The sequence below is a fragment of the Budorcas taxicolor genome, chromosome 9 (genome assembly GCF_023091745.1).
Source record: "Budorcas taxicolor isolate Tak-1 chromosome 9, Takin1.1, whole genome shotgun sequence".
NCBI classification, from domain to species: Eukaryota; Metazoa; Chordata; class Mammalia; order Artiodactyla; family Bovidae; genus Budorcas; species Budorcas taxicolor.
Window position 1 is genome coordinate 56,981,584 of NC_068918.1, and position 24,719 is coordinate 57,006,302.

Genomic DNA, 24,719 nt, shown 5'->3' on the forward strand with positions numbered 1-24,719 from the left:
ATTCTCCTGGTCTATGGCTCTAAGTGCTTTATAGTCAGTAGCTGCTTGAGAAAACAAACATGAAAAGTCAAAACATAAAGCATTAATATTAGAAATCATGATAAACCTATGAGATATTAAGAAGAAACACCCAAGTGGTGCTAGTGGTAAAGAATCTGTCTGTCAATACAGGAGATACAAGAGATCTGGGTTCGATCCCTAGGTTGGGAAGATTCCCTGGAGAAGGAAATGGCAACCCACTCCAATATTCTTGCTTGAACAATTTCAAGGACAGAGGAGCCTGGTGGGATACAGTTTATGTTTCACAAAGAGTCAGACAAGACTGAGCAAGCACAAGTGTGTGTGTGCACACACACACATGCACATTTCTGACATGAGCTATGCCATTGGAAAATGTGACTATTTTACAGAATGACCATCATTACAAATAAATGCTGGAAAGGATGTGGAGAAAAGGGAACCTCCTACACTGTTGGTGGGAGTATAAATTGGTACAGTCACTAGTATGGAAAACAGTACAGGGGTTCCTCAAAAACCTAAAAACAGTATTACCATATGCTGGTGCTATGGTACCATATGATGGAGAAGACTCCTGAGAGTCCCTTGGACAGCAAGGAGATCAAACCAGTCCATCTAAAGGAAATCAGCCATGAATATTCATTGAAAGGACTGATGCTGAAGCCGAAGCTCCAAAACTTTGGCCCCCTGATGCGAAAAGCTGACTCATTAAAAAAGACCCTGATGCTGTGGCAAAGACTGAAGGCAGGAGGAGAAGGTTGTGACACAGAATGAGATGGTTGGATGGCATCACTGACTCAATGGACATAAGCCTGAGCAAACTCCAGGAGAGAGTGAAGGACAGGGAAGCCTAGCATGCTGCAGTCCATGCTGGGGTCGCAAAGAGTGGGACATGGCTGAGTGAATGGACGATAACCAGCAATCCCATTCCTGAGTGTGTATCTAGAGAAAACTCTAATTAAAAAAAATACAGACAAAGCTAGCAACAAGAGTCACATTAGCCAAGATACAGAAACTCTCTAAATGTTCATCAACAGATGAATGGACAAAAAAGATGTTGTACATACAATGGAACACTATTCAGCCCGAAAAAGAACAAAACAATGCAATGTGTAGCAACATGGATACACTTATCATACTAAGTGAAGTAAGCCAGAAAGAGAAAGACAAATACTACATGATCTCACTTCTATGTGGAGTCTGAAATTTGACACAAATGAACCTATCCACAAAACAGAAACAGACTCACAGACGTAAAGAACAGACTTACGTTTGCCAAGAGGAAGGGGAAGTAAGGAAGGGATGGAGTGGAAGTTTGAGGTTAGCAGATATAAGCTATTACATATAGGATGGATAAACAACAAGGTCCTACTCTATGGCACAGAGAACCATATTCAATATCCTATGAAAAACCATAATAGAAAAGAATTTCAAAAACAGACTGTGTGTGTGTATATATATCTGTATCTATATAAATATGTAAGTGATTCACTTTTCTGTGCAGCAGAAATTAACACACTGTAAATCAACTATATTGCAATTAAAGAATACATATTCTTTAACTGAATATACATTCACATATATACACATATATATAAAGAAAATGTGACTATTTAAAAAAAATGATTTCAGCTGGGGTTTTGTCATTTTTTTTCAATAAATAATTATTGAAAATCAGGAAATAAAGGGAATTCCCTGGTTGTCCAGTGGTTAGGACTCAGTGCTTTCACCACCTGGGCTGGGTGCAATCCCTGGTCTGGGAAGTAAGATCCCATAAACCAAGCAGTGAGTCCCCGCCCCGCCACCAAAATTAAAATTTTAAAAGTACATTTAGGTCTGGAACAGTGCTGTCCAGAAGAAATATAATACAAGTCACAAGTATAATTTAAAATGTTCTAAAAACCACATTCAGTTCAGTTCAGTTGCTCAGCTGTGTCTGACTCTTTGCGACCCCGTGAATCGCAGCACTCCTGACCTCCCTGTCCATCACCAACTCCCAGAGTTTGCTCAAACTCATGCCCGCTGAGTCGGTGATGCCATCCAATCATCTCATCCTCTGTCGTCCCCTTCTCCTTCCACCTTCAATCTTTCCCAGCATCAGGGTCTTTTCCAATGAGTCAGTTCTTTGCATCAGGTGGCCAAAGTATTGGAGTTTCAGCGTCAACATCAGTCTTTCCAATGAACACCCAGGACTGATCTTCTTTAGGATGGACTGGTTAGATCTCCTTGCAGTCCAAGGGACTCTCAAGAGTCTTTTCCAACACCATAGTTCAAAAACATCAATTCTTCAGCACTCAGCTTTCTTTACAGTCCAAGTCTCACATCCATACCACATAACCACATTAACAAAGTACAAAAAGAACAGGTCAAATTAACTTTAATAATATATTTTTACTTAATACAACATATTCAGAATATTATCATTTCCACATGACAATGTAATCAATGTAAAGTTATGAGATATTTTATAATTTTTCATCCTAATTCTTAAAATGTAGCGCTTAGGCTTCTAGCACATTTCAATATGGAGAGAATTCCCATGCTCACTAGCCAGCCACATGTGGCCAGTGGCTATAATAGAGACAGCAAAGGATTAAAAAAAGGGCAAAAAGTAAGAACATTTCTCATCTTTGCCAGAGAATGAAGTGTTCCACATAAATGAATCAGCAGTGACTGAAGCTCACCTTTTCAAGCAAAGTTTCTCCTTTCATTCGTTATTGATATCTTTCTAAAGCATGAAAAACTACAATCCTTTTTAAACAAAGGATTATAAAAAGCACATTGATTTTTGGCTTGGTAAGGGCTCACTAGTATTACCTGTTTTATATTCTGACAGTTAGCTCTTCTGTGTTCTTTTCAGACATCACTTCCCCATTAGAAGCCAGGTGATAAATGAAAAACTGTCCTCTCAAATCTGCTCAGCTGTGGGGATGCCTATGAAATGCTACTTCTGGATCCTCCCTGCACTGGGGTCTGGCAGTCACCCCACCTAAAACATGGTGTCGGGGATCTCGTATGGGAAGAAGTCCATGTACGAAATTTCTCTTCAGTATATCCATCATCCCTCCCAGCCCCTTGTAAATCCTCATGTTAGCAAGTCTCCATCTACTGCCTACTGTCTCTGTTTTCATCCTCTATTCCCATTTCATCTCTGTTTCCATTTCATCTAGAAGTTCTAATTGCAGATTAGAGCATGTGAATACATGCTTGAGTTTGCCACGGAGAGTCACCGTTTACTGCCTGCCCTCTCTTGAACTAGTGTAACTACTAATAGAAGCCTCATGCTTTCTCAAATCCATCCCAGTTTGGACAAGACACTGCTACCCCATCTAACAGTTCTATCCCTAAGTCTCAGGCCAGTAGACTGCAATGATCAACCCTGCCTATAGATAAAAGGCATATGAAATACTCTTAAAAAATATTTCACTTTAATTAATAAATTCTTTAAAATAAAGAATATTCTTTATTTCTGACATATTAAACCCTTCTCTTCAGTTACTCTGTCCCTTTTACATGATTCACTCCTCTTGTTAGCCTGCAAGTCAAACTGTAACTTGTTAGATCTTAAAGTCTCTACTGTTAACAGAAAAAAACAAAACCTGATCCATTTACTTGCAATCAACACGTTCCTGCAGAATCCTTGTCTTTGCTCCCTAATACCTTGCAAGCTGCCTTATATCACTACCTGTTACTGGCCACACCCCAGCAAAACATTTGTAATCCCCAAAGGCTTTATAGTGAAAGAGAGATTCACAACCATGCTCTCACATGCCCTGTCAATAATGATGATGATACTTGATTTTTCCCAGAAACAGAGTCATGGTAAGACACATCAGTACATGCTGATAATTACAAGGGTACAAAAAGGGAACAGAAAACATAAGCAGCCTGAGCATCACAGGAACAGAGGGGCAAAGGCAGCCACTAATAGCAACAACACCCACTTCTACTGTCCCTGCCAATTGTTGCTTCTAATGCGTTGAGTGGTTAGCAAACATTATTTAATCTTCACAATGACTCTGGGATGTTTCATTCTTAAACCCCATTTTACTGCTGAAGGAAAAAAAAACAAACTCATGTCTGTTAACTGATGCTGAAGATCACAAAAGCGTATGAGTGTAATCTGAGGCAGAGATGAGATCCGAAGCCGTGGTTGTCTATATGAAACCTGTGTTCTTTCTACAGATCATGCAGCCTCAGGAATCACTCAGGGCTACAGACAGTGTGAAAAAGGGAACATTTAATTTATGAATGCACAGTATTTCAGAGTCCATGTCTCATTCTGAGTGAGAAATACGTTTGCACTTTGCTGAACCAGGTGGTGAGAAGGAGAAGGAATACTCATGACAGTTCAGTTCTTTACCATTAAGATTCAGTCAAATCCTCAGTTTCCTCCACCCTGCTGATTTTAGTTTCATAAATTTGCTTTCCTTAGTCTTTTTTATTTTAAATTAATTAATTTATTTTAATTGGAGGCTAATTATTTTACAATATTATAGTGGTTTTGCCATACATTGACACGAATCAGCCATGGGTGTCCATGTGTTCCCCATCTTGAACTCCTCTCCCACCTCTTTCCCCATCCAACTAATTTTATTTCAACCCTGTTACTAAATAAGTTTATGTTGTCATATTTTCTCTCAGAACATCCAAGGTAATGTTCTATTGGCTTCTGTCTTCTACTGATATTCTAATAAATTAGCGATAACAGCTTGTAAATTATATGAGTAAATTAGCTGTCAATATACCGGTTTCTCAGTGACTCTGTGTCTCTCTGGCTGTTTTTCATATCTTCTCATTGTCTTGGTGTTCTTCAAGCTGACTACAAAGAGAATATGTGTAGATTTCTTTTTATTTATCTTGATCAGGATTTGGTGAATTTGCTATCTCTGACATTTGTGATTTATCAGTTCTGGAAAGTTCTCAGCCATTCAGATGCCTCTTCCTCATTCTCACTACTACTTCCTTCTGGAAATCTGATTATAAGTGTTAGATCTTATTACTGTATTCCCTGTGGCTCTTGAATGTTTTTCTATCATTTTGTTTCTCTGTACCACATCCTGTCCAATTTCTGCTGCTCAATTTTATCGTTCATTGGACTGCTGTATGTCTAATCGCTCACTATTCATGTTATGCACTTTTTAATTTCACCAGCTCGACTTTTCATTTCCAAAGGTTCTTTTTTTCAGTTCTACACAATTACTAGTCTCCTTCTTTACTATGTTATTAATTTATTCTTATTTTCCTAACCACATCAAACAAAATTATTTATTCTGTATACAAATAATAAAGTCCAAGGAGTGAAATTCTGTCTTTATTTCTGCTGACTTGTTTCCTCAAGCGTTGTTTAATTTTTCACTGTACACTAATAACTGCTGCTCTATACCTGTGGGAATTTTGAGGGTTTTAGATTGAAAGTTTTTCCACTAAAAAGGTATCTATAAATCTGCCAAGCAGCCTGGGAAACCAGTAATGGGAGACCATTTTACTTCCGGTTTGAGGTTTCTAGGACTACATAGGTGGTATATATATGAATTCCCAACTCATATATGGGTAAGACTGTGGCTACAAATTCTCAAAGGAAACTTCTCTTTCCTCTCCCCCATCACCTCATAAACAAGGTCAAGGCAGACTATCCTGACATCCCCCTTTGTTGTTGGATAGATTTTGCCGTTAAGCATTCTCATTTCACTGATTATACAGACTTCAGGAGCCAAGCCACAGGCAGGGATCTCAGTTCTAATTCCTTCCCTTTACCTACCCAAGATCTGATCTTTCTTTTCCTATGTGACCATCAAAATTCCTGTGTGGCTCTAAGTTCGAGTATCTGATAAGTGTTTTCTGAAAGTGAAGGTATGAGAACTAGCTTATCACTTTGAATTGCTCCTTCTAACTACTTTTTTCCCCTTAACCTGGCAACTTCCCTGTGGAATCTGCTCATTTTAAACAGGGTCTGCTGTATTTGGTGAAACATTTTGAAGGTTCTCTGTCTTTCATTTCCAGGCAGGCAGAAAGGAAATCTTAAGAGTCCTTTCATTTGTTTCATGCCTATGACACAGAAGCCTAAGGAGCTGGGAGACTTTCTGACCACCCTGAAAGGTATTACAGAGAAGCATGTGATCTTTAGTATCAGACTGTGTAAACAAGACATGTAATATTTAGGGTGAAGTGAAGTTAGTCCATTCTGAAGGAGATCAGCCCTGGGATTTCTTTGGAAGGCATGATGCTAAAGCTGAATCTCCAGTACTCTGGCCACCTCATGTGAAGAGTTGACTCATTGGAAAAGACTCTGATGTTGGGAGGGATTGGGGGCAGGAGGAGAAGGGGACGACAGAGGATGAGATGGCTGGATGGCATCACTGACTCGATGGACACAAGTCTGAGTGAACTCCGGGAGTTGGTGATGGACAGGGAGGCCTGGTATGCTGCAATTCATGGGGTTGCAAAGAGTTGGACACGACTGACCGACTGAACTGAACTGAACTGAAAGTTAGTCACTTAGAAATTTTAGTTAAGAATGTGTTCCCTGCTGGCAGTGATCTGGTGAGCTCTGGAGCAATTAAGAAAAGAAAGGTATTTGTTTATAAAAGTAACCTGGTTTGGAAGAACTGTCGGACACTAAAGTTCAAAGTAATTTGCTTTTGGTGTACTGGCAGACCTGGTTTATTGTGCATTGCTTTATCCACTTTGCAGTTATAGCATTCCTAAAAAACTGAAGGCTTGTGGCAACCTGGCATAGAGCAGGTCTACTGGGCCATTTTTCCAAAAGCATTTGCTCATTTCAGGTTTCTCGGTCACATTTTGGTAATTCTGGCAATATTTCAATTTTTTTCATCATTATTATATTTGTTATGGTGATCTGTGATCAGTGATCTGATGTTCAGTTCAGCTCAGTCGTGTCCGACTCTTTGCAACCCCATGAATCGCAGCACGCCAGGCTTCCCTGTCCATCATCATCTCCCGGAGTTCACTCAGACTCACATCCATCGAGTCCGTGATGCCATCCAGCTATCTCATCCTCGGTTGTCTCCTTCTCCTCCTGCCCCTACCACTGTAATTATTTGGAAGCACCATGAACTGCATACCCACGTAAGACTGCAAATTTAATCCATAAATGTGTATGATTTGACTGTTTCATGGACTGGCCATTTCCCTCTCTCTTCCTCTCCGTGGGAGTGTTTCTATTCTCTGAGACACAACAATTTGATATTAGGCCCATGAACATAACACTACAATGGCCTTGAAGTGTTCAAGTGAAAGGATGAGTTCCACGACTCTCACTTTAAATCAAAAGCTAGAAATGATTAGGCTTAGTGAGGAAGGCATGACGAAAGACAAGACAGGCTGAAAGCTAAGTTTTCTATATCAAACAGTTTGGAGATGCACAAGATTCATGCTCTTTTCATGCCTGCTAACACAACATCTAGGCTTCTCTAGTGGCTCAGCGGTAAAGAAAGTGCCTGCCAAGCAAAAGACGCAGGTTTGATGCTTGGGACAGGAAGATCCTTTGAGGAAGGCAACCCCGTCCAGCATTCTTGCCTGGAGAATTCCATGGGCAGAGGAGCCTGGTGGGCTACAGTCCATGGGATCACTAAAGAGTCAAGATATGAGTGAGTGACTAAACAACAACAACACAACATCCACTCTGTGGCCTGTGGATCAAAGAGTCATTTTGACTTTCAAGTCTTCTTATTTAAGAAATATATTTTATAAGGCTATATAGCTGCCATAGATAGTGAGTCTCCTGATGGATCTTGGCAAAGAAAACTGAAAACCTTCTGGAAAGGAGTAACTATTCTAGATGCCACCAAGACAATTCATGATTCATGGGAAGAGGTCAAAATACAAACTTTCAGAGTTCGGAAGAAGTTCATTCTAACCCTCACAGATAACTCTGAGGGGTTCAAGACTATCGTGGAGTGAGTAACTGCAGATGCGGAGGACGTAACAGGAGAACTAGAAGTGAAACCTGAAAATGGGACTGAGTTGCTATAATTTCATCATGAAACTTGATAGATGAGGAGTTCTTTTTTTAAATATAAATTTATTTTAATTGGAGGCTAATTACAATATTGTATTGGTTTTGCCATACATCAACATGAATCTGCCACGGGTGTATACGTGTTCCCCATCCTGAACCCCCCTCCCACGTCCCTCCCCATACCGTCCCTCTGGGTCATCCCAGTGCATCAGCTCTGACCATCCTGTATCATGTATCGAACTTGGACTGGAGATTTGTTTCACATTTGATATTATATATGTTTCAATGCCATTCACTCAAATCATCCCACCTTCGCCCTCTCCCACAGAGTCCAAAAGACTGTTCTATACATTTGTGTCTCTTTTGCTGTCTCTTTTGTTATCGTTACCATCTTTCTAAATTTCATATATATGCATTAGTATACTGTATTGATGTTTTTCTTTCTGGCTTACTTCAATCTGTATAATAGGCTCCAGTTTCAGCCACCTCACTAGAACTGATTCAAATGTATTCTTTTTAATGGCTGAGTAATACTTCATTGTGTGTATGTACCACAGCTTTCTTATCCATTCATCTGCTGATGGACACCTAGGTTGCTTCCATGTCCTGGCTATTATAAACAGTGCTGCGATGAACACTGGGGTACAGGTGTCTCTTTCAATTCTGGTTTCCTCAGTGTGTATGCCCAGCAGTGGGATTGCTGGGTCATCTGACAGTTCTACTCCAGTTTTTTAAGGAATCTCCACACTGTTCTCCAAAGTGGCTGTACTAGTTTGCATTCCCACCAACAGTGTAAGAGGGTTCCCTTTTCTCCACACCCTCTCCAGCATTTATTGCTTGTAGACTTTTGGATAGTAGCCATTCTGACTGGCGTGAAATGGTACCTCATTGTGGTTTTGATTTGCATTTCTCTGATAACGAGTGATGTTGAGCATCTTTTCATGTGTTTGTTAGCCATCCGCATGTCCTCTTTGGAGAAATGTCTGTTTAGTTCTTTGGCCCATTTTTTGATTGGGTCATTTATTTTTTTGGAATTGAGCTGCAGGAGTTGCTTGTGTATTTTTGAGATTAACTGCCAGTTGCTTCATTTGCTATTATTTTCTCTCATTCTGAAGGCTGTCTTTTCACCTTGTTTATAGTTTCCTTTGTTGTGCAGAAGCTTTTAATTTTAATTAGTTCCCATTTGTTTATTTTTGCTTTTATTTCCAAAATTCTGGGAGGTGGGTCATAGAGGATCCTGCTGTGATTTATATCGGAGAGTGTTTTGCCTATATTTTCCTCTAAGAGTTTTATAGTTTCTGGTCTTACGTTTAGATCTTTAATCCATTTTGAGTTTATTTTTGTGTATGGTGTTAGAAAGTGTTCTAGTTTCATTCTTTTACAAGTGGTTGACCAGTTTTCCCAGCACCACTTGTTAAAGATATTGTCTTTTCTCCATTGTATATTCTTGCCTCCTTTGTCAAAGATAAGGTGTCCATAGGTGAGTGGATTTATCTCTGGGCTTTCTATTTTGTTCCACTGATCTATATTTCTGTCTTTGTGCCGGTACCATACTCTCTTGATGACTGTGGCTTTGTAATAGAGCCCGAAGTCAGGAAGGTTGATTTGTCCAGTTCCATTCTTCTTTCTCAAGATTGCTTTAGCTATTTGAGGTTTTTTGTATTTCCATACAAATTGTGAAATTATTTGTTCTAGTTTTCTGAAAAATACCGTTGGTAGCTTGATAGGGATTGCAGTGAATCTATAGATTGCTTTGGGTAGTATACTCATTTTCACTATATTGATTCTTCTGATCCATGAATGTGGTATATTTCTCCATCTATTAGTGTCCTCTTTGATTTCTTTCACCAGTGTTTTATAGTTTTCTATATATATGTCTTTTGTTTCTTTAGGTAGATATATTCCTAAGTATTTTATTCTTTTCATTGCAATGGTGAATGGAATTGTTTCCTTAATTTCTCTATTTTCTCATTATTAGTGTATAGGAATGCAAGGGATTTCTCTGTGTTGATTTTATATCCTGCAACTTTACTATATCCATTGATTAGCTCTAGTAATTTTCTGGTGGAGTCTTTAGGGTTTTCTATACAGAGGATCATGTCTTCTGCAAACAGTGAGAGTTTTACTGCTTCTTTTCCAACTTAGAATCCTTTTATTTCTTTTTCTGCTCTGATTGCTGTGGCTAAACCTTCCAAAACTATGTTGAATAGTATTGGTCAAAGTGGGCACCATTGTCTTGTTCCTGACTTTAGGGGAAATGCTTTCAGTTTTTCACCACTGAGGATAATGTTTGCTGAGGATAATGTTTGTCATATATAGCTTTTATTATGTTGAGGTATTTTCCTTCTATTCCTGCTTTCTGGAGAGTTTTTATCATAAATGGATGTTGAATTTTGTCAAAGGCCTTCTCTGCATCTATTGAGATAATCATATGGCTTTTGTTTTTCAATGTGTTAATGTGGTGTATTACACTGATTGATTTCTGGATATTGAAGAATCCTTGCATCTCTGGGATAAAGCCCACTTGGTCATGGTGTATGATCTTTTTAATATGTTGTTGGATTCTGATTGCTAGAATTTTGTTAAGGACTTCTGCATCTATGTTCATCAGTGATATTGGCCTGTAGTTTTCTTTTTTTGTGGCATCTTTGTCAGGTTTTGGTATTAGGGTGATGGTGGCCTCATAGAAGGAGTTTGGAAGTTTACCTTCCTCTGCAATTTTCTGGAAGAGTTTGAGTAGGATAGGTGTTAGCTTTTCTCGAAATTTTTGGTAGAATTCAGCTGTGAAGCCATCTGGACCTGGGCTTTTGTTTGCTGGAAGATTTCTGATTACACTTTCAATTTCCGTGCTTGTGATGGGTCTGTGAAGATTTTCTATTTCTTCCTGGTTCAGTTTTGGAAAATTGTACTTTCCTAAGAATTTGTCCATTTCTTCCAAGTTGTCAATTCTATTGGTATATAATTGCTGATAGTAGTCTCTTACGATCCTTTGTATTTCTGTGTTGTCTGTTATGATCTCTCCATCTTCATTTCTAATTTTATTGATTTGATTTTTCTCTCTTTGTTTCTTGACAAGTCTAGTTAATGGTCTGTCAATTTTATTTATCCTCTCAAAGAACCAGCTTTTGGCTTTGCTGATTTTTGCTATGGTCTCTTTTGTTTCTTTGGCATTTATTTCTGCCCTAATTTTTAAGATTTCTTTCCTTCTACTAACCTTAGGGTTCTTCATTTCTTCCTTTTCTAGTTGCTTTAGGTGTAGAGTTAGGTTATTTATTTGACTTCTTTCTTGTTTCTTGAGGTATGCCTGTATTGCTATGAACCTTCCCCTTAGCACTGCTTTTACAGCGTCCCACAGGTTTTGGGTTGTTGTGTTTTCATTTTCATTCATTTCTATGCATATTTTGATTTCTTTTATGATTTGTTGGTTATTCAGCAGCATGTTGTTCAGCCTCCATATGTTGGAATTTTTAATAGTTTTTCTCCTGTAATTGAGATCTAATCTTACTGCAATGTGGTCAGAAAAGATGCTTGGAATGATGTCAATTTTTTTGAATTTACCAAGGCTAGATTTACGGCCCAGGATGTGATCTATCCTGGAGAAGGTTCCATGTGCACTTGAGAAAAAGGTGAATTCATTGTTTTGGGGTGAAATGTCCTATAGATATCAGTTAGGTCTAACTGGTCTATTGTATCATTTAAAGTCTGTGTTTCTTTGTTAATTTTCTGTTTAGTTGATCTATCCATAGGTGTGAGTGGGGTATTAAGGTCTCCCACTATTATTGTGTTATTGTAATTTCCCTTTTCATACTTGTTAGCATTTGTCTTACATACTGTGGTGCTCCTATGTTGGGTGTACATATATTTATAATTGTTATATCTTCTTCTTGGATTGATCCTTTGATCATTATGTAGTGTCCATCTTTGTTTCTTTTCACAGCTTTTGTTTTAAAGTCTATTTTATCTGATATGAGTATTGCTACTCCTGCGTTCTTTTTGTCTCTATTTGCGTGGAATATCTTTTTCCAGCCCTTCACTTTCAGTGTATGTGTCCCTTGTTTTGAGGTGGGTCTCTTGTAGACAATATATATAGGGGTCTTGTTTTTGTATCCATTCAGCCAGTCTTTGTCTTTTGGTTGTGGCATTCAACCCATTTACATTTAAGGTAATTATTGATAAGTATGATCCCGTTGCCATTTACTTTATTGTTTTGGGTTCGAGTTTATACTCCCCTTTTGTGTTTCCTGTCTAGGGAAGATCCTTTAGCATTTGTTGGAGAGCTGGTTTGGTGGTGCTGAATTCTCTCAGCTTTTGCTTGTCTGGATAGCTTTTGATTTCTCCTTCATATTTGAATGAGATCCTTGCTGGGTACAGTAATCTGGGCTGTAGGTTATTTTCTTTCATCACTAACTATGTCCTGCCATTTCCTCCTGGCCTGAAGAGTTTCTACTGAAAGATCAGCTGTTATCCTTATGGGAATCCCCTTGTGTGTTATTTGTTGCTTTTCCCTTGCTGCTTTTAATATTCGTTCTTTGTGTTTGATCTTTGATAATTTGATTAATATGTGTCTTGGGGTGTTTCACCTTGGGTTTATCCTGTTTGGGACTCTCTGGGTTTCTTGGGCTTGGGTGATTATTTCCTTCCCCATTTTAGGTAAGTTTTCAACTATCATCTCCTCAAGTATTTTCTCATGGTCTTTCTTTTTGTCTTCTTCTTCTGGGACTCCTATGATTCAGATGTTGAGGCGTTTAACATTGTCCCAGAGGTCTCTGAGGTTGTCCTTATTTCTTTCAATTCATTTTTCTTTTTTCCTCTGATTCATATATTTCTACCATTCTATCTTCTGCCTCACTAATCCTGTCTTCTGCCTCTGTTATTCTACTATTTGTTCCCTCCAGAGTGTTTTTGATATCATTTATTGCATTATTCATTATTTATTGACTCTTTTTTATTTCTTCTAGGTCTTTGTTAAACCTTTCTTGCATCTTCTCAATCCTTGTCTCTAGGCTATTTATCTGTGATTCCATTTTGTTTTCAAGATTTTGGATCATTTTCACTATTATTATTCTTAATTCTTTATCAGGTAGATTCCGTATCGCTTCCTCTTTTGTTTGGTTTGGTGGGCATTTATCCTGTTCCTTTACCTGTTGGGTATTCCTCTCTCTCTTCATCTTGTTTATATTGCTGAGTTTGGGGTGGCCTTTCTGTATTCTGGAAGTTTGTGGAATTCTCTTTTTTGTGGAGTTTCCTGGCTGTGGGTGGGGTTGTCTGGGTGGTTTGTCAAGGTTTCCTGATTAGGGAAGCTTGTGGTGGTGTTCTGGTGGGTGGAGCTGGATTTCTTCTCTCTGGAATGCAATGAAGTGTCCAGTAATGAGTTATGATATGTAAATGGGTTTGGAGTGACTTTGGGCAGCCTGTATATTGAAGCTCAGGGCTATGTTCCTGTGTTGCTGGAGAATTTGTGTGGTATGTCTTGCTCTGGAACTTGTTGGCCCTTGGGTGGTGCTTGGTTTCAGTGTAGGTATGGAGGTGTTTGATGAGCTCATGTCAATTAATGTTCCCTGGAGTCAAGAATTCTCTGGTGTTCTCAGGATCTGGACTTAAGCCTCCTGCTTCTGGTTTTCAGTCTTATTTTTACAGTAGCCTCAAGACTTCTCCACCTCCTTTTGAAGACAATGGGCTGCTTTTCTGGGTGCCTGATGTCCTCTGCTGGCATTCAGAAGTTGTTTTGTGGAATTTACTCAGCGTTCAAATGTTCTTTTGATGAATTTTGGGGGAGCAAGTGCTCTCCCTGTCCTATTCCTCTGCCATCTTAGGACCGCCTCTCTGGAATGAGGAATTGATTTTTATGGATCAGCACAAAATGTGGTTTCCTGAGATGGAACCTACTCCCAGTCCAGATGCTGTGAACATTGTTGAAATGACAACAAAGGATTTAGAATATTACATAAACTCAGTTGATAAAGTAGCAGCAGCAGTATTTGAGGGGACTGACTGATTTTGAAAGAAGTTCTACTGTGGGTAAAATGCTATCAAATAGGTCTATATAGTACAGAAAAATCATTCATGAAAGGAAGAATCAATCAATGTGGCAAATTCCATTGTGGTCTTATCTTAAGAAACTCCACAGCTGCCCCCAACTCCAGGAATCAACCACCACCCTGATAAGTCAGCAGTCATCAAAATCAAGGCAAGACACTCCACCAGCAAAAAGATTACAACTTGCTGAAGGTTCAGATGATGGTTAGCTTTTTTTTCAGTAATAAAGCTGTAGGAAAAGAGCAAATTAGCCAGGATGGCATGGTCAGGCTCTCTCACCCCAAGGCCTCTTACTCTTGCCCTGCGTTTTGTAAATAATGATTATGTAATAGCTGAGATCACTTTTAGCCCTGCACATGAGGTGTTCCCTTGGTCACGGGCTACCTTGTGTGGCATGCCTGTATGAGTTTCACCATGAAAGCCCTGGCTGATGCAGCACTGAGGCTACACTGGAATGACATCATGATTATGTTATATGAGGTTATGTTATGGTTCTCTTATGGCTACTTTACGGTTATGTTGTGGCTGCTGCTATGGCTGCTGCATCAGCCAGGAGAGAGGTTGTGTTATAGCTGCTGTTCCAGCCAGGAGAGAATAAACATGTCTGCACTTCTTATAGCGCCTCAAATCTCCTTCCAGCCTTATAGCTTTTGCCTTGCCTACCCTGGGTTCAGCAAACAGTGCAAACAGTATGAACAGAAGACAATCGGCCTCACGAACAGGATGAGCAATACAGAAGTGTTTTTCAATTAAGGTATGTACATTGTTTTTGCAGACATACTGCTATTGCATACTTAACAGACTATAGTAGAGGGTAAATATAACTTTTATATGCACTGGGAAACCAAAAAACTCATTTGACTTCCTTTACTGTGGTATCTGCTTTACTGTGGAGGTCTGCAACTCAACTTGCAATACTTCTGAAGTCTGCCTAGATACGTGTAATGCTTATTTGTTTTGTAGTAGTATTAGTAGAAAGAAAAAAGCCTTTTTGCATATCTGTTACACTGCTATCATGCTGATTTACTCATATGAATTATTAGCCCTATCAATCTTTGCATAGATTAAAAAAAAACTTGAGGCTCAGTGATAGAAAGAGCTATCCTTATGGCACCATCAACAGGCCATGGAACAAGGGTTCAAATCTAGGTAAGCTGACACAGCCAAAGGAGGCCTCCATCAATAAACCCTGGAAATACAAAACTCACTTAACTACATAAATAGTAGCAGAGTCAGGTCAAACAAGCCAATTTACTCCTACTTTGGATGTCAAAATCAAGAGTTGTTCAAAATAAATGACTCCAATCCATCCACAGTAAAGGACTCATGCAAAGTGCTTCTGCCACTCTTACCGCATGTTGAAACTTTGCAAAGGGCACTATTCTAAAAGAAGCTTAGGAGTAAAGAGATGCTCTCCAACACTGTGCTGATTGCAGAGTGGCAGTTGTCAAGGTAAGGGCAAGAAACGGGTTTTTCAAAAAAGTACTTTAAAATCAGAATATGGGTTGTCTATGATAAATAGTCAAGGAATGGGAGATAAAGATGGGAAGGAAAATTTCACTGTATAACTTTTTATATTTTCTGATTTTTGAGTCATGGGAATACAATTACATATTCAAACAATTACACTCTAGGAAACTAGTCTAAAAGTCAACTCTAATCAAGTGTTTAAGCTACTGTATGTAACAAGACTGGTTACATAGAGTCTTGTAACAAAAGACTAACAAAAACCGAGTAAACAAAGTCCTTTCACTTCAATTATGTTTATTCCCCACACTATGGAAAGTTCTCTCAAAACAGTCAAATTTTTCAGGTAAAGTCACTGTTTCATTCTAAATAACTAAAAAAAAGCCTTTATAGTGGCTGGACTAGGAGGCCAGTGAAATGAGAATGATTTAGTGATTTATTTAAATCTATTTACTGAAATTCCTCTAAAAGATAGTACACCTGTGTCAAACACCAATGCCAGTTTAGTCCTGGATCCACGTACCTTTAGGAAGAGCAGGTTTCATGGCCATCCTGCCCACCAGGCATTCTTTCAGCATGGATTCATAGTTGACCCAACGATGAACCTACCGTGGGAGAAAAGTAACAGAAAAGCAACATGACTCCAACTTCATGAGATGCTACCATTTCCTTCTGATCAAAACTAGACATTCTTACACTGCTCTGAAAAACTAAAAAGCAGATTCAATTAGTCAACAAGGGAGGGACAGAATGAGAGCATATGCAGGGACAGTTTAGAAAAATGTTCTCCAAGTGTCGTCTATAGACCTCTGGAGAATCCCAATGCCCAGATACCCATGAGGTCTTGACTAGTGTCAATATTGGGTTGGTTAAAATGTTCATTTGGGTTTTTCCATAATGTCTTATGGGAAAACCTAAATGAACTTTTTGGCCAATTCAGTAACACTAAGATGTTATTTACCTTTTTCACTGTGTTGACATTTGCAACGGTTTTTAAAAAAGCAATGTGGGTAAAACTGCATCTTAGCACATAGCAAGGCAATGGCCTCAATCATGATATTCTTCACCACCACAGACTCATGGGGATGGAGGGAATTGATTTCATTTGAGCATATCCTTCCATAATTAGAAAGAAAAAAAAACAACTTTCTTAAACCTGAACCCTTGGTTTCAGGACCTTTTTTATATGCTGTGTGACAAATGGGAAGTTCTCAAAAATACTTCTGCTGCTAAGTAAGATGGTTTCCCTGAGGAAAAACATTTAGGCAATTGTTTGATTTGCATATCAAACTGTGTTTTTTCTTGAAAGGCTGTTTATAAGTAAAAGAAAATGAATGACCTATACACTAGTTACTTGGACTTGGGTATCTGATAGACATTTTCTTCAAAATGAACAAAGTGAGATTTTCACCTCAAGGAAAACAACTAACAGTATTTGTTGCCAGACTTAAAAATGGGAATTACATTTAAACAACCTTTCTGGAGGACACCTTCTCAATATACACTAAAAATCTTAAAATATGCAACTCTTCTATTTAGTAATTCAGGAATTTACCTGGGAAAATATTTACATATACAGAAAGATCCAGGCACCAAGATACTCATCATAGCACTATTTATATTAGCAAAATTTTGGGAACAACCTAAAAGACCAATTGTAAAAGATCATAACAGAAAATCATAATATATTATTCAATAAATGCTATATAATAATTAAAATAATCAGGTCAAATAATACTGTCATCAGAATCCTTATGTACATTTCCTGAATATATAAATTTACACTAAAATAGAAAATATGTAAAAAATATATACATAATTATAAATGGACAATCACTAATAGAAATTGAAATTTTATTTACTAAATATTTATGGAGTATCCAGTTATGTGTAAAGTACCACCTCTGGGGCTATGTAGAATTTTAACAGGTAGAATAAGGAGAAAGATATTCAAAGAAGCAAAGGTACAGAGTTTGTCAAAGCTAACGATTCACTCAAAGCACTTCACTTTGCTCAAAGCAAGGTGCGTGTTGAGAATATTTACTTGGTACATTATTTTTAGGCCCTCAAAAGCCAGACTAATGACCTTAAATGTATTATATTGTGTGAAATGGATATTTCCTGCCACATTAATAAACAAGGATGAAAAAGCCATCAGGGACTTCAGGCCTTCAAATGTGAATTTCTGAGCCTGGTGGGCCCCCAAGAGGGAGAACAATGCCTGCAATGAAACAGCTGTTAGCTGAGGAACTTAAGGGTGTCACAGTCATCAGCCATTATATCCCTCCCATGTAAGCCAGTAAGCCCTAGCTCACTTCAGTTCAGTTCAGTCACTCAGTCATGTCCGACTCTTTGCAACCACATGAATTGCAGCACGCCAGGCCTCCCTGTCCATCACCAACTCAGGGAGTTCACTCAAACTCACATCCATTGAGTAGATGATGCCATCCAGCCACCTCATTCTCTGTCATCCCTTTTTCCTCCTGCCCCCAATCCCTCCCAGCATCAGAGTCTTTCAATGACTCAACTCTTCGCGTGAGGTGGCCAAAGCATTGGAGTTTCAGCTTTAGCATCATTCCTTCCAAAAAACACCCAGGACTGATCTCCTTTAGAATGGACTGGCTGGATCTCCTTCCAGTCCAAAGGACTCTCAAGAGTCTTCTCCAACATCACAGTTCAAAAGCATCAATTCTTTGGTGCTCAGCTTTCTTCACAGTCCAACTCTCACATCCATACATGACCACCGGAAAAACCATAGCCTTGACTAGATGGACCTTTGTTGGCAAAGTAATGTCGCTGCTTTTCAATATGCTGTCTAGGTTGGTCATAACGTTCCTTCCAAGGAGTAAGCGTCTTTTAATTTCATGGCTGCAGTCACCATCTGCAGTGATTTTGGAGCCCAAAAACATGAAGTCGGACACTGTTTCCACTGTTTCCGCATCTATTTCCCATGAAGTGATGGGACCGGATGCCATGATCTTCGTTTTCTGAATGTTGAGCTTTAGGCCAACTTTTTCACTCTCCTCTCACTTTCATCAAGAGGCTTTTTAGTTCCTCTTCACTTTCTGCCATAAGGGTGGTGTCATCTGCATATCTGAGGTTATTGATATTTCTCCTGGCAATCTTGATTCCAGCTTGTGGTTCTTCCAGTCCAGTGTTTCTCATGATGTACTCTGCATAGAAGTTTAGTAAGCAGGGTGACAACATACAGCCTTGACGTACTCCTTTTCCCATTTGGAACCAGTCTCTTGTTCCATGTCCAGTTCTAACTGTTGCTTCCTGACCTGCATATAGGTTTCTCAAGAGGCAGGTCAGGTGGTCTGGTATTCCCATCTCAGAATTTTCCGCAGTTTATTGTGATCCACACAGTCAAAGGCTTTGGCATAGTCAATAAAGCAGAAATAGATGTTTTTCTGGAACTCTCTTGCTTTTTCCATGATCCAGCGAATGTTGGCAATTTGATCTCTGGTTCCTCTCTCTGCCTTTTCTAAAACCAGCTTGAACATCTGGAAGTTCATGATTCATGTATTGCTGAAGCCTGCCTTGGAGAATTTTGAGCATTACTTTACTAGCACGTGAGATGAGTGCAATTGTGTGGTAGTTTGAGCGTTCTTTTGCATTGCCTTTCTTTGGGATTGGAATGAAAACTGACCTTTTCCAGTCCTGTGGCCACTGCTGAGTTTTCCAAATTTGCTGGCATACTGAGTGCAGCACTTTCACAGCATCATCTTTTAGGATTTGAAATAGCTCCACTGGGATTCCATCACCTCCACTAGCTTTGTTCATAGTGATGCTCCTCCTTAGGCCCACTTGACTTCACATTCCAGGATGTCTGGCTCTAGAAGAGTGATCACATCATCATGATTATCTGGGTCCTGAAGATCTTTTTTGTACAGTTCTTCTGTGTATTCTTGCCACCTCTTCTTAATATCTTCTGCTTCTGTTAGGGCCATACCATTTTTGTCCTTTATTGAGCCCATCTTTGCATGAAATGTTCCCTTGGTATCTCTAATTTTCTTGAAGAGATCTCTAGTCTTTCCCATTTTGTTCTTTTCCTCTATTTCTTTGCACTGATCACTGAAGAAGGCTTTCTTATCTCTTCTTGCTATTCTTTGGAGCTCTGCATTCAGATGCTTATATCTTTCCTTTTCTCCTTTGCTTTTCACTTCTCTTCTTTTCACAGCTATTTGTAAGGCCTCCCCAGACAGCCATTTTGCTTTTTTGCATTTCTTTTCCATGGGGATGTTGTTGATCCCTGTCTCCTGTACAATGTCACAAACCTCTGTCCATAGTTCATCAGGCACTCTATCTATCAGATCTAGTCCCTTAAATCTATTTCTCACTTCCACTGTATAATCATAAGGGATATTTGATTTAGGTCATACCTGAATGGTCTAGTAGTTTTCCCTACTTTCTTCAATTTAAGTCTGAATTTGGCAATAAGGAGTTAATGATCTGAGTCACAGTCAGCTCCCACTCTTGTTTCTCATGACTGTATAGGGCTTCTCCATCTTTGGCTGCAAAGAATACAATCAATCTGATTTTGGTGTTTACTATCTGGTGATGTCCATGTGCAGAGTCTTCTCTTGTGTTGTTGGAAGAGGGTGTTTGCTATGACCAGTGCGTTCTCCTGGCAAAACTCGATTAGCCTTTGCCCTGCTTCATTCCATATTCCAAGGCCAAATTTGCCTGTTACCCCAGGTGTTTCTTGACTTCCTAATTTTACATTCCAGTCCCCTATAATGATAAGCTCATCTTTTTTGTGTGTTAGTTCTAAAAGGGAATTAAAAAAGGAGAATACTTCCTATCAGGCTACAGCCACTCTCTACAGATGAGGGATAGGGTGTGTAAAAACAGATGGGCGCAGGATGCTGGCCCTAGATAGCTAAGAAACACTTCATTGAAAGAAATTATTTCAGTAAACCCTGAAGCTAGTGTTTTCCATGTTGCTCAGTTGTGTCCAGCTCTTTGTGACCCCAGGGACTGCAGCACGCCAGGACTCCCTGTTCTTCACTATCTCCTGGAGCTTGCTCAAAGTCATGTCCATCGAGTCGTTGATGCCATCCAACCATCTCATCCTCTGTCACTCCCATCTCCTCCTGCCTTCAATCTTTCCCAGCATCAGGGTCTTTTCCAATGAGTCAGTTCTTTGCATCAGGTGGCCAAAGTACTAGAACTTCAGCCTCAGCATCAGTCCTTCCAATGAATATTCAGGATTGACTGGTTTGATCTCCTTGCAGTCCAAGGGACTCTCAAGAGTCTTCTCCAACACCACAGTTCCAAAGCATCAATTCTTTGGCGTTCAGACTTCTTTATGGTCCAACTGTCACATCCATACATGACTACTGGAAAAACCATAGGTTTGACTACATGGACCTTTGTCAGCAAAGTAATGTCTCTGCTTTTTAATACACTGTCTACATTGGTCACAGCTTGTCTTCCAAGAACAAGTGTCTTTTAATTTTGTGTCTGCATTCACCATCTGTAGTGATCTGGAGTCCAAGGAAATAAAGTCTGTCATTGTCCCACATATAGAATAGCACAAAATTTCTTAGTTTGAGATATCTGTCTTTCCTTAATTTACAATAATCTTTCATGTTCAGACTATCTGCCCCCTTTGCTGCACACTTCTATAAAATCTGACTCCTTCCCTGCCTCCTTGGAGCAATTTCTCAGAGCTACTTGAGATGCTGCCTCCAGGAATGAAGTCCTAAGAACTCTCACTTTTCAGGTTGTGACTTTTTTTTAGTCAACAACTGCCAATGGTGAGCCTCCGAGAGCTGTAGAGCAAGGTTCTAAGACAACTGTCTCTGAGAATACTACTTTAGTTGTCTTGTTATCTAAACGGTACTGAAGGTAAAGGTATCAGGACAGTATTCAAATACTAGGGTGAGAGAGGGTGATGATGACCTGACTAGAGGCAGTGGGGAAAGAGAAAAGGTACAATATTTAAAGACAGAATCTCACCAGAAATTGGATATTGGGGCACATTTGTTACCAAGAGTGTTGCCCCAGAATCTTAACACTGCCCATCCCTCATGTGGAAACTAACTACCCTTATCTGAGTTTCTGGCCCAATTAGAAAAGGATGAAGCTGCTCCTAAAGAACTTTCTAAAGAATCGGTTATAACCAACTAGGCCCAAATGGCAGAAGACCTGCTGACCTCCAGTGGACTGAGTCCTCTTTATACATTCACTGTAATACATCAGCACGCTAAGGCACATATCCCCCAGTGCCACAACAGCTGACAACTGCCATGACAACAACTAGAAGCACCCCAAAAAGGACTGAAAACGAGCACTGCCTCAGGGCTGGATCCAAGCCACACCCCTGTTTCAGAAAAGTCATTACTATTCCTCCCACTCTTTACCGAATTCCCTCCGTTTTACCTCAACCTTCTATATATATGGTGTCTCAGTCTGAGCAGGGTCAAGAAATTGATCTGAGAACTAGTTCTTGCTTCTCCATCATTTGACCACTGAATAAAGCTTGTGCTGCTGCAGTCTCAACACTGGTTTTGTCATTGGTTGTACAAATCTGAGCAAAAAAAGAACCTTCCTGGTTCAGACAAGGAGTCTTGGCCTAGGCTAACACTCGGGCACAAGTCCAGGTGACCGATTCAGTAACAAAATGAGAGAAGGCAAAGATTACTCAAGTGGTTTCAAGTTCTCATTTCCAGAAACAGGAAACAGAGAGGGAAAAAAGGGAAGAAGAATATGAGTTGATGTTATCTGAGGGTGCACTTAGCTCAAGTATCAACAGGTTATCACACTGTCCATCCAACAACTGAATATACTAAGCAAGTAATCAGGAGTGAGAAAAAAGCTAGACAGAAGTCTGACAGTAAAGAGATTACTTAACATTCTTTGTACAACTCAAATACTAGATATTAAAGATACAAGAAGTCTCACTATTGTTTCTAGAATATAAAGTTTCCTTCTGTGGTGAGGAAAAGTCATAAACAAACAAGGGGAATGCAGTAATCTGGTAACTAGCGTGGACAAAGAATGCAGCCTGCCATTTTAATAAACAAGGATCTTGTAGCCATAAAGCAATCAACCATGACAGCTGCCTGCTATGGGGTGCCCTAAGCGGAATTCAGGCTCCTCTGGTGGCTCGGTCAGTAAAGAATCCACGTGAAATACAGGAGACCTGGGTTGGGAAGATCCCCTGGAGAAGGAGACGGTAGTCAAGTCCAGCATTGCCTGGGGAATGCCATGGACAGAGGAGCCTGGTGGGCTACAGTTCATAGGAATAGCAAGAGACTCAGACATGACTTAGTGACTAAACCATCACCACCCATCAAGGGGAATTCAGGATGGAGAAAAAGAGGATACTGGCTCTAGAGAGTTAAGGTGTATGGCAAAACCAATACAATATTGTAAAGTAAAAAAAAAAAAAAAAAAAGGAGTAATTGATCTTCTTATACATAGGAAAGGGGCTTCCCTGTGGTCAGAGGTTAAAGCGTCTGCCTCCAATGCAGGAGACCTGGGTTCGATCCCTGGGTCAGGAAGATCCCCTGGAGAAGGAAATGGTAACCCACTCCAGTATTCTTGCCTGGAGAATCCCATGGACGGAGAAGCCTGGTAGGCTATATAGTCCACGGGGTTGCAAAGAGTCGGACATGACTGAGCGACTTCACTTTCACTTTCATACATAGAAAGACACTAAAATCTTTAACTTGAGAGGTTTTCTCTTTGTGATTAGTAATAATCTTTTGATATTCAATTGATGTGGTTTTTTTTTTTTTTTCCCCCCAGCAAAAATTCCTATAAATCCTGGTTTCTCCCTTACCTCTTTGGGAACAGCTTCTCAAAGCTATCTGACAGACTGCTTCTGATAGTGCACAGTAATGCCCCAAGTGCATTTTCTTTTTTCCTTCAGTCAACAAAAGGATTGTAGAACTTGCTAAAGAACTCAACAATATAGTAGTTCTTATGACTTCCCCCCAAACAAGCTTAAATAAGGTCCTTACAATCACATGACACTAAGAAATATAAACAGGACTAGATGTTACTGGAAATTCATCTATGGAAGAGTACATTCAGCAATCAAGAGGTTACAAAAGCCAACTAAAAATTGTCTCTTGCCATCTGCCTCTACAAAGATGAAGTCACTAGCCACTGTAGCCACTGACCTTCAGCATACCCTGAAAGGAATTCAGGGCACAGATCAAGAATGAGACACTCTATGTCCAGGTAAAAACTGGCAAAAAGGGCCTTCAGAGAGTTAGACATTTTCAAGAGAAGATTTTATGAGCCTAAATTCTTACATCTTCTCACACTTAGAAAAGCACTAAAATCACTAAGAGTGACATCTGCTCTTTGTGACTAACAGCAAGCTTCTGCCAAAATATGAGCTTGACTATATGTGCCCCACTTCACTAAAAACATATGACCTCTCCCGCAACCCCACTGGAGCAGTTTCTCAGAGCTCTCTGAAATGCCGTCTCCCAGACTACAGTTCTCATTTTGCTACCAATAAAACTTAATCACAATTCTCACATTGGTTTTTTTTTTTTTTCCCCAGTTGACACACAGCAGATGAAAATCTGGTAGATAAATTTTCCTGGCAAATGTTCCCAAACTTTTCTATTTCACTTGCATTGGTAGCAGATAACCAATACCAAATTACAATGGGAATTTACCTTAAATTAACAAGAGCCTCCCAAGGAGAATCCTAACATCACTGATAAGCAAAAATGACTTTTCTCCAAACCAGTAAAAACATTAATAGCAAATGATATTTGGCTATTTAAGCAGGTGCGTGTAAGTACATTAAAATACAAAACAAATTGTATTTCTGGTAGCCTGGTAAAAAAAATAAATCTCCAAATGGATGAGAACATAAGAGGAACAGAAATTAAAGTTCATTTGTTCAGAAGGCAACTCTAAAAATAACTCAACTGGTTCAGATATCTCAACTGGTAAAGTCCAGTACTACAACATGGTTATTAATCATGGTTATTAAACATGGTTATTAATTAAAGTACAAAATAAAGCTTTCGTCAGAGGAAGGCAAATTTCTATTCCTATCAAGATAGTTGTTTAAAGATAACAATTCAGCCAAAGGATAGTAGTTATCACATACTACACAATTTTTAAATAGTATAAGAAATAATCACTTAAATAAATATAAGGGGGGAAAGTGACTCATTTAAATATCTTCTGATATATACAGAATCTCTGCTATCACTCTAGGAAAAATGTTTCCTAT

At 39.3% G+C, this 24,719-nt stretch overlaps 1 protein-coding gene across 1 annotated transcript in view; it reads right to left on the bottom strand.

Moving 5' to 3' along the window:
- The window catches only part of LOC128053352 (cytochrome b5 reductase 4), a 116,286-nt gene that overhangs the window by 58,528 nt on the left and 33,039 nt on the right, over window positions 1–24,719 (bottom strand). The window contains exon 4 of the mRNA XM_052645867.1: window positions 16,026–16,107. Coding sequence (XP_052501827.1) covers window positions 16,026–16,107 — 82 coding nt within the window. The remainder of the gene's footprint in view (window positions 1–16,025; window positions 16,108–24,719) is intronic.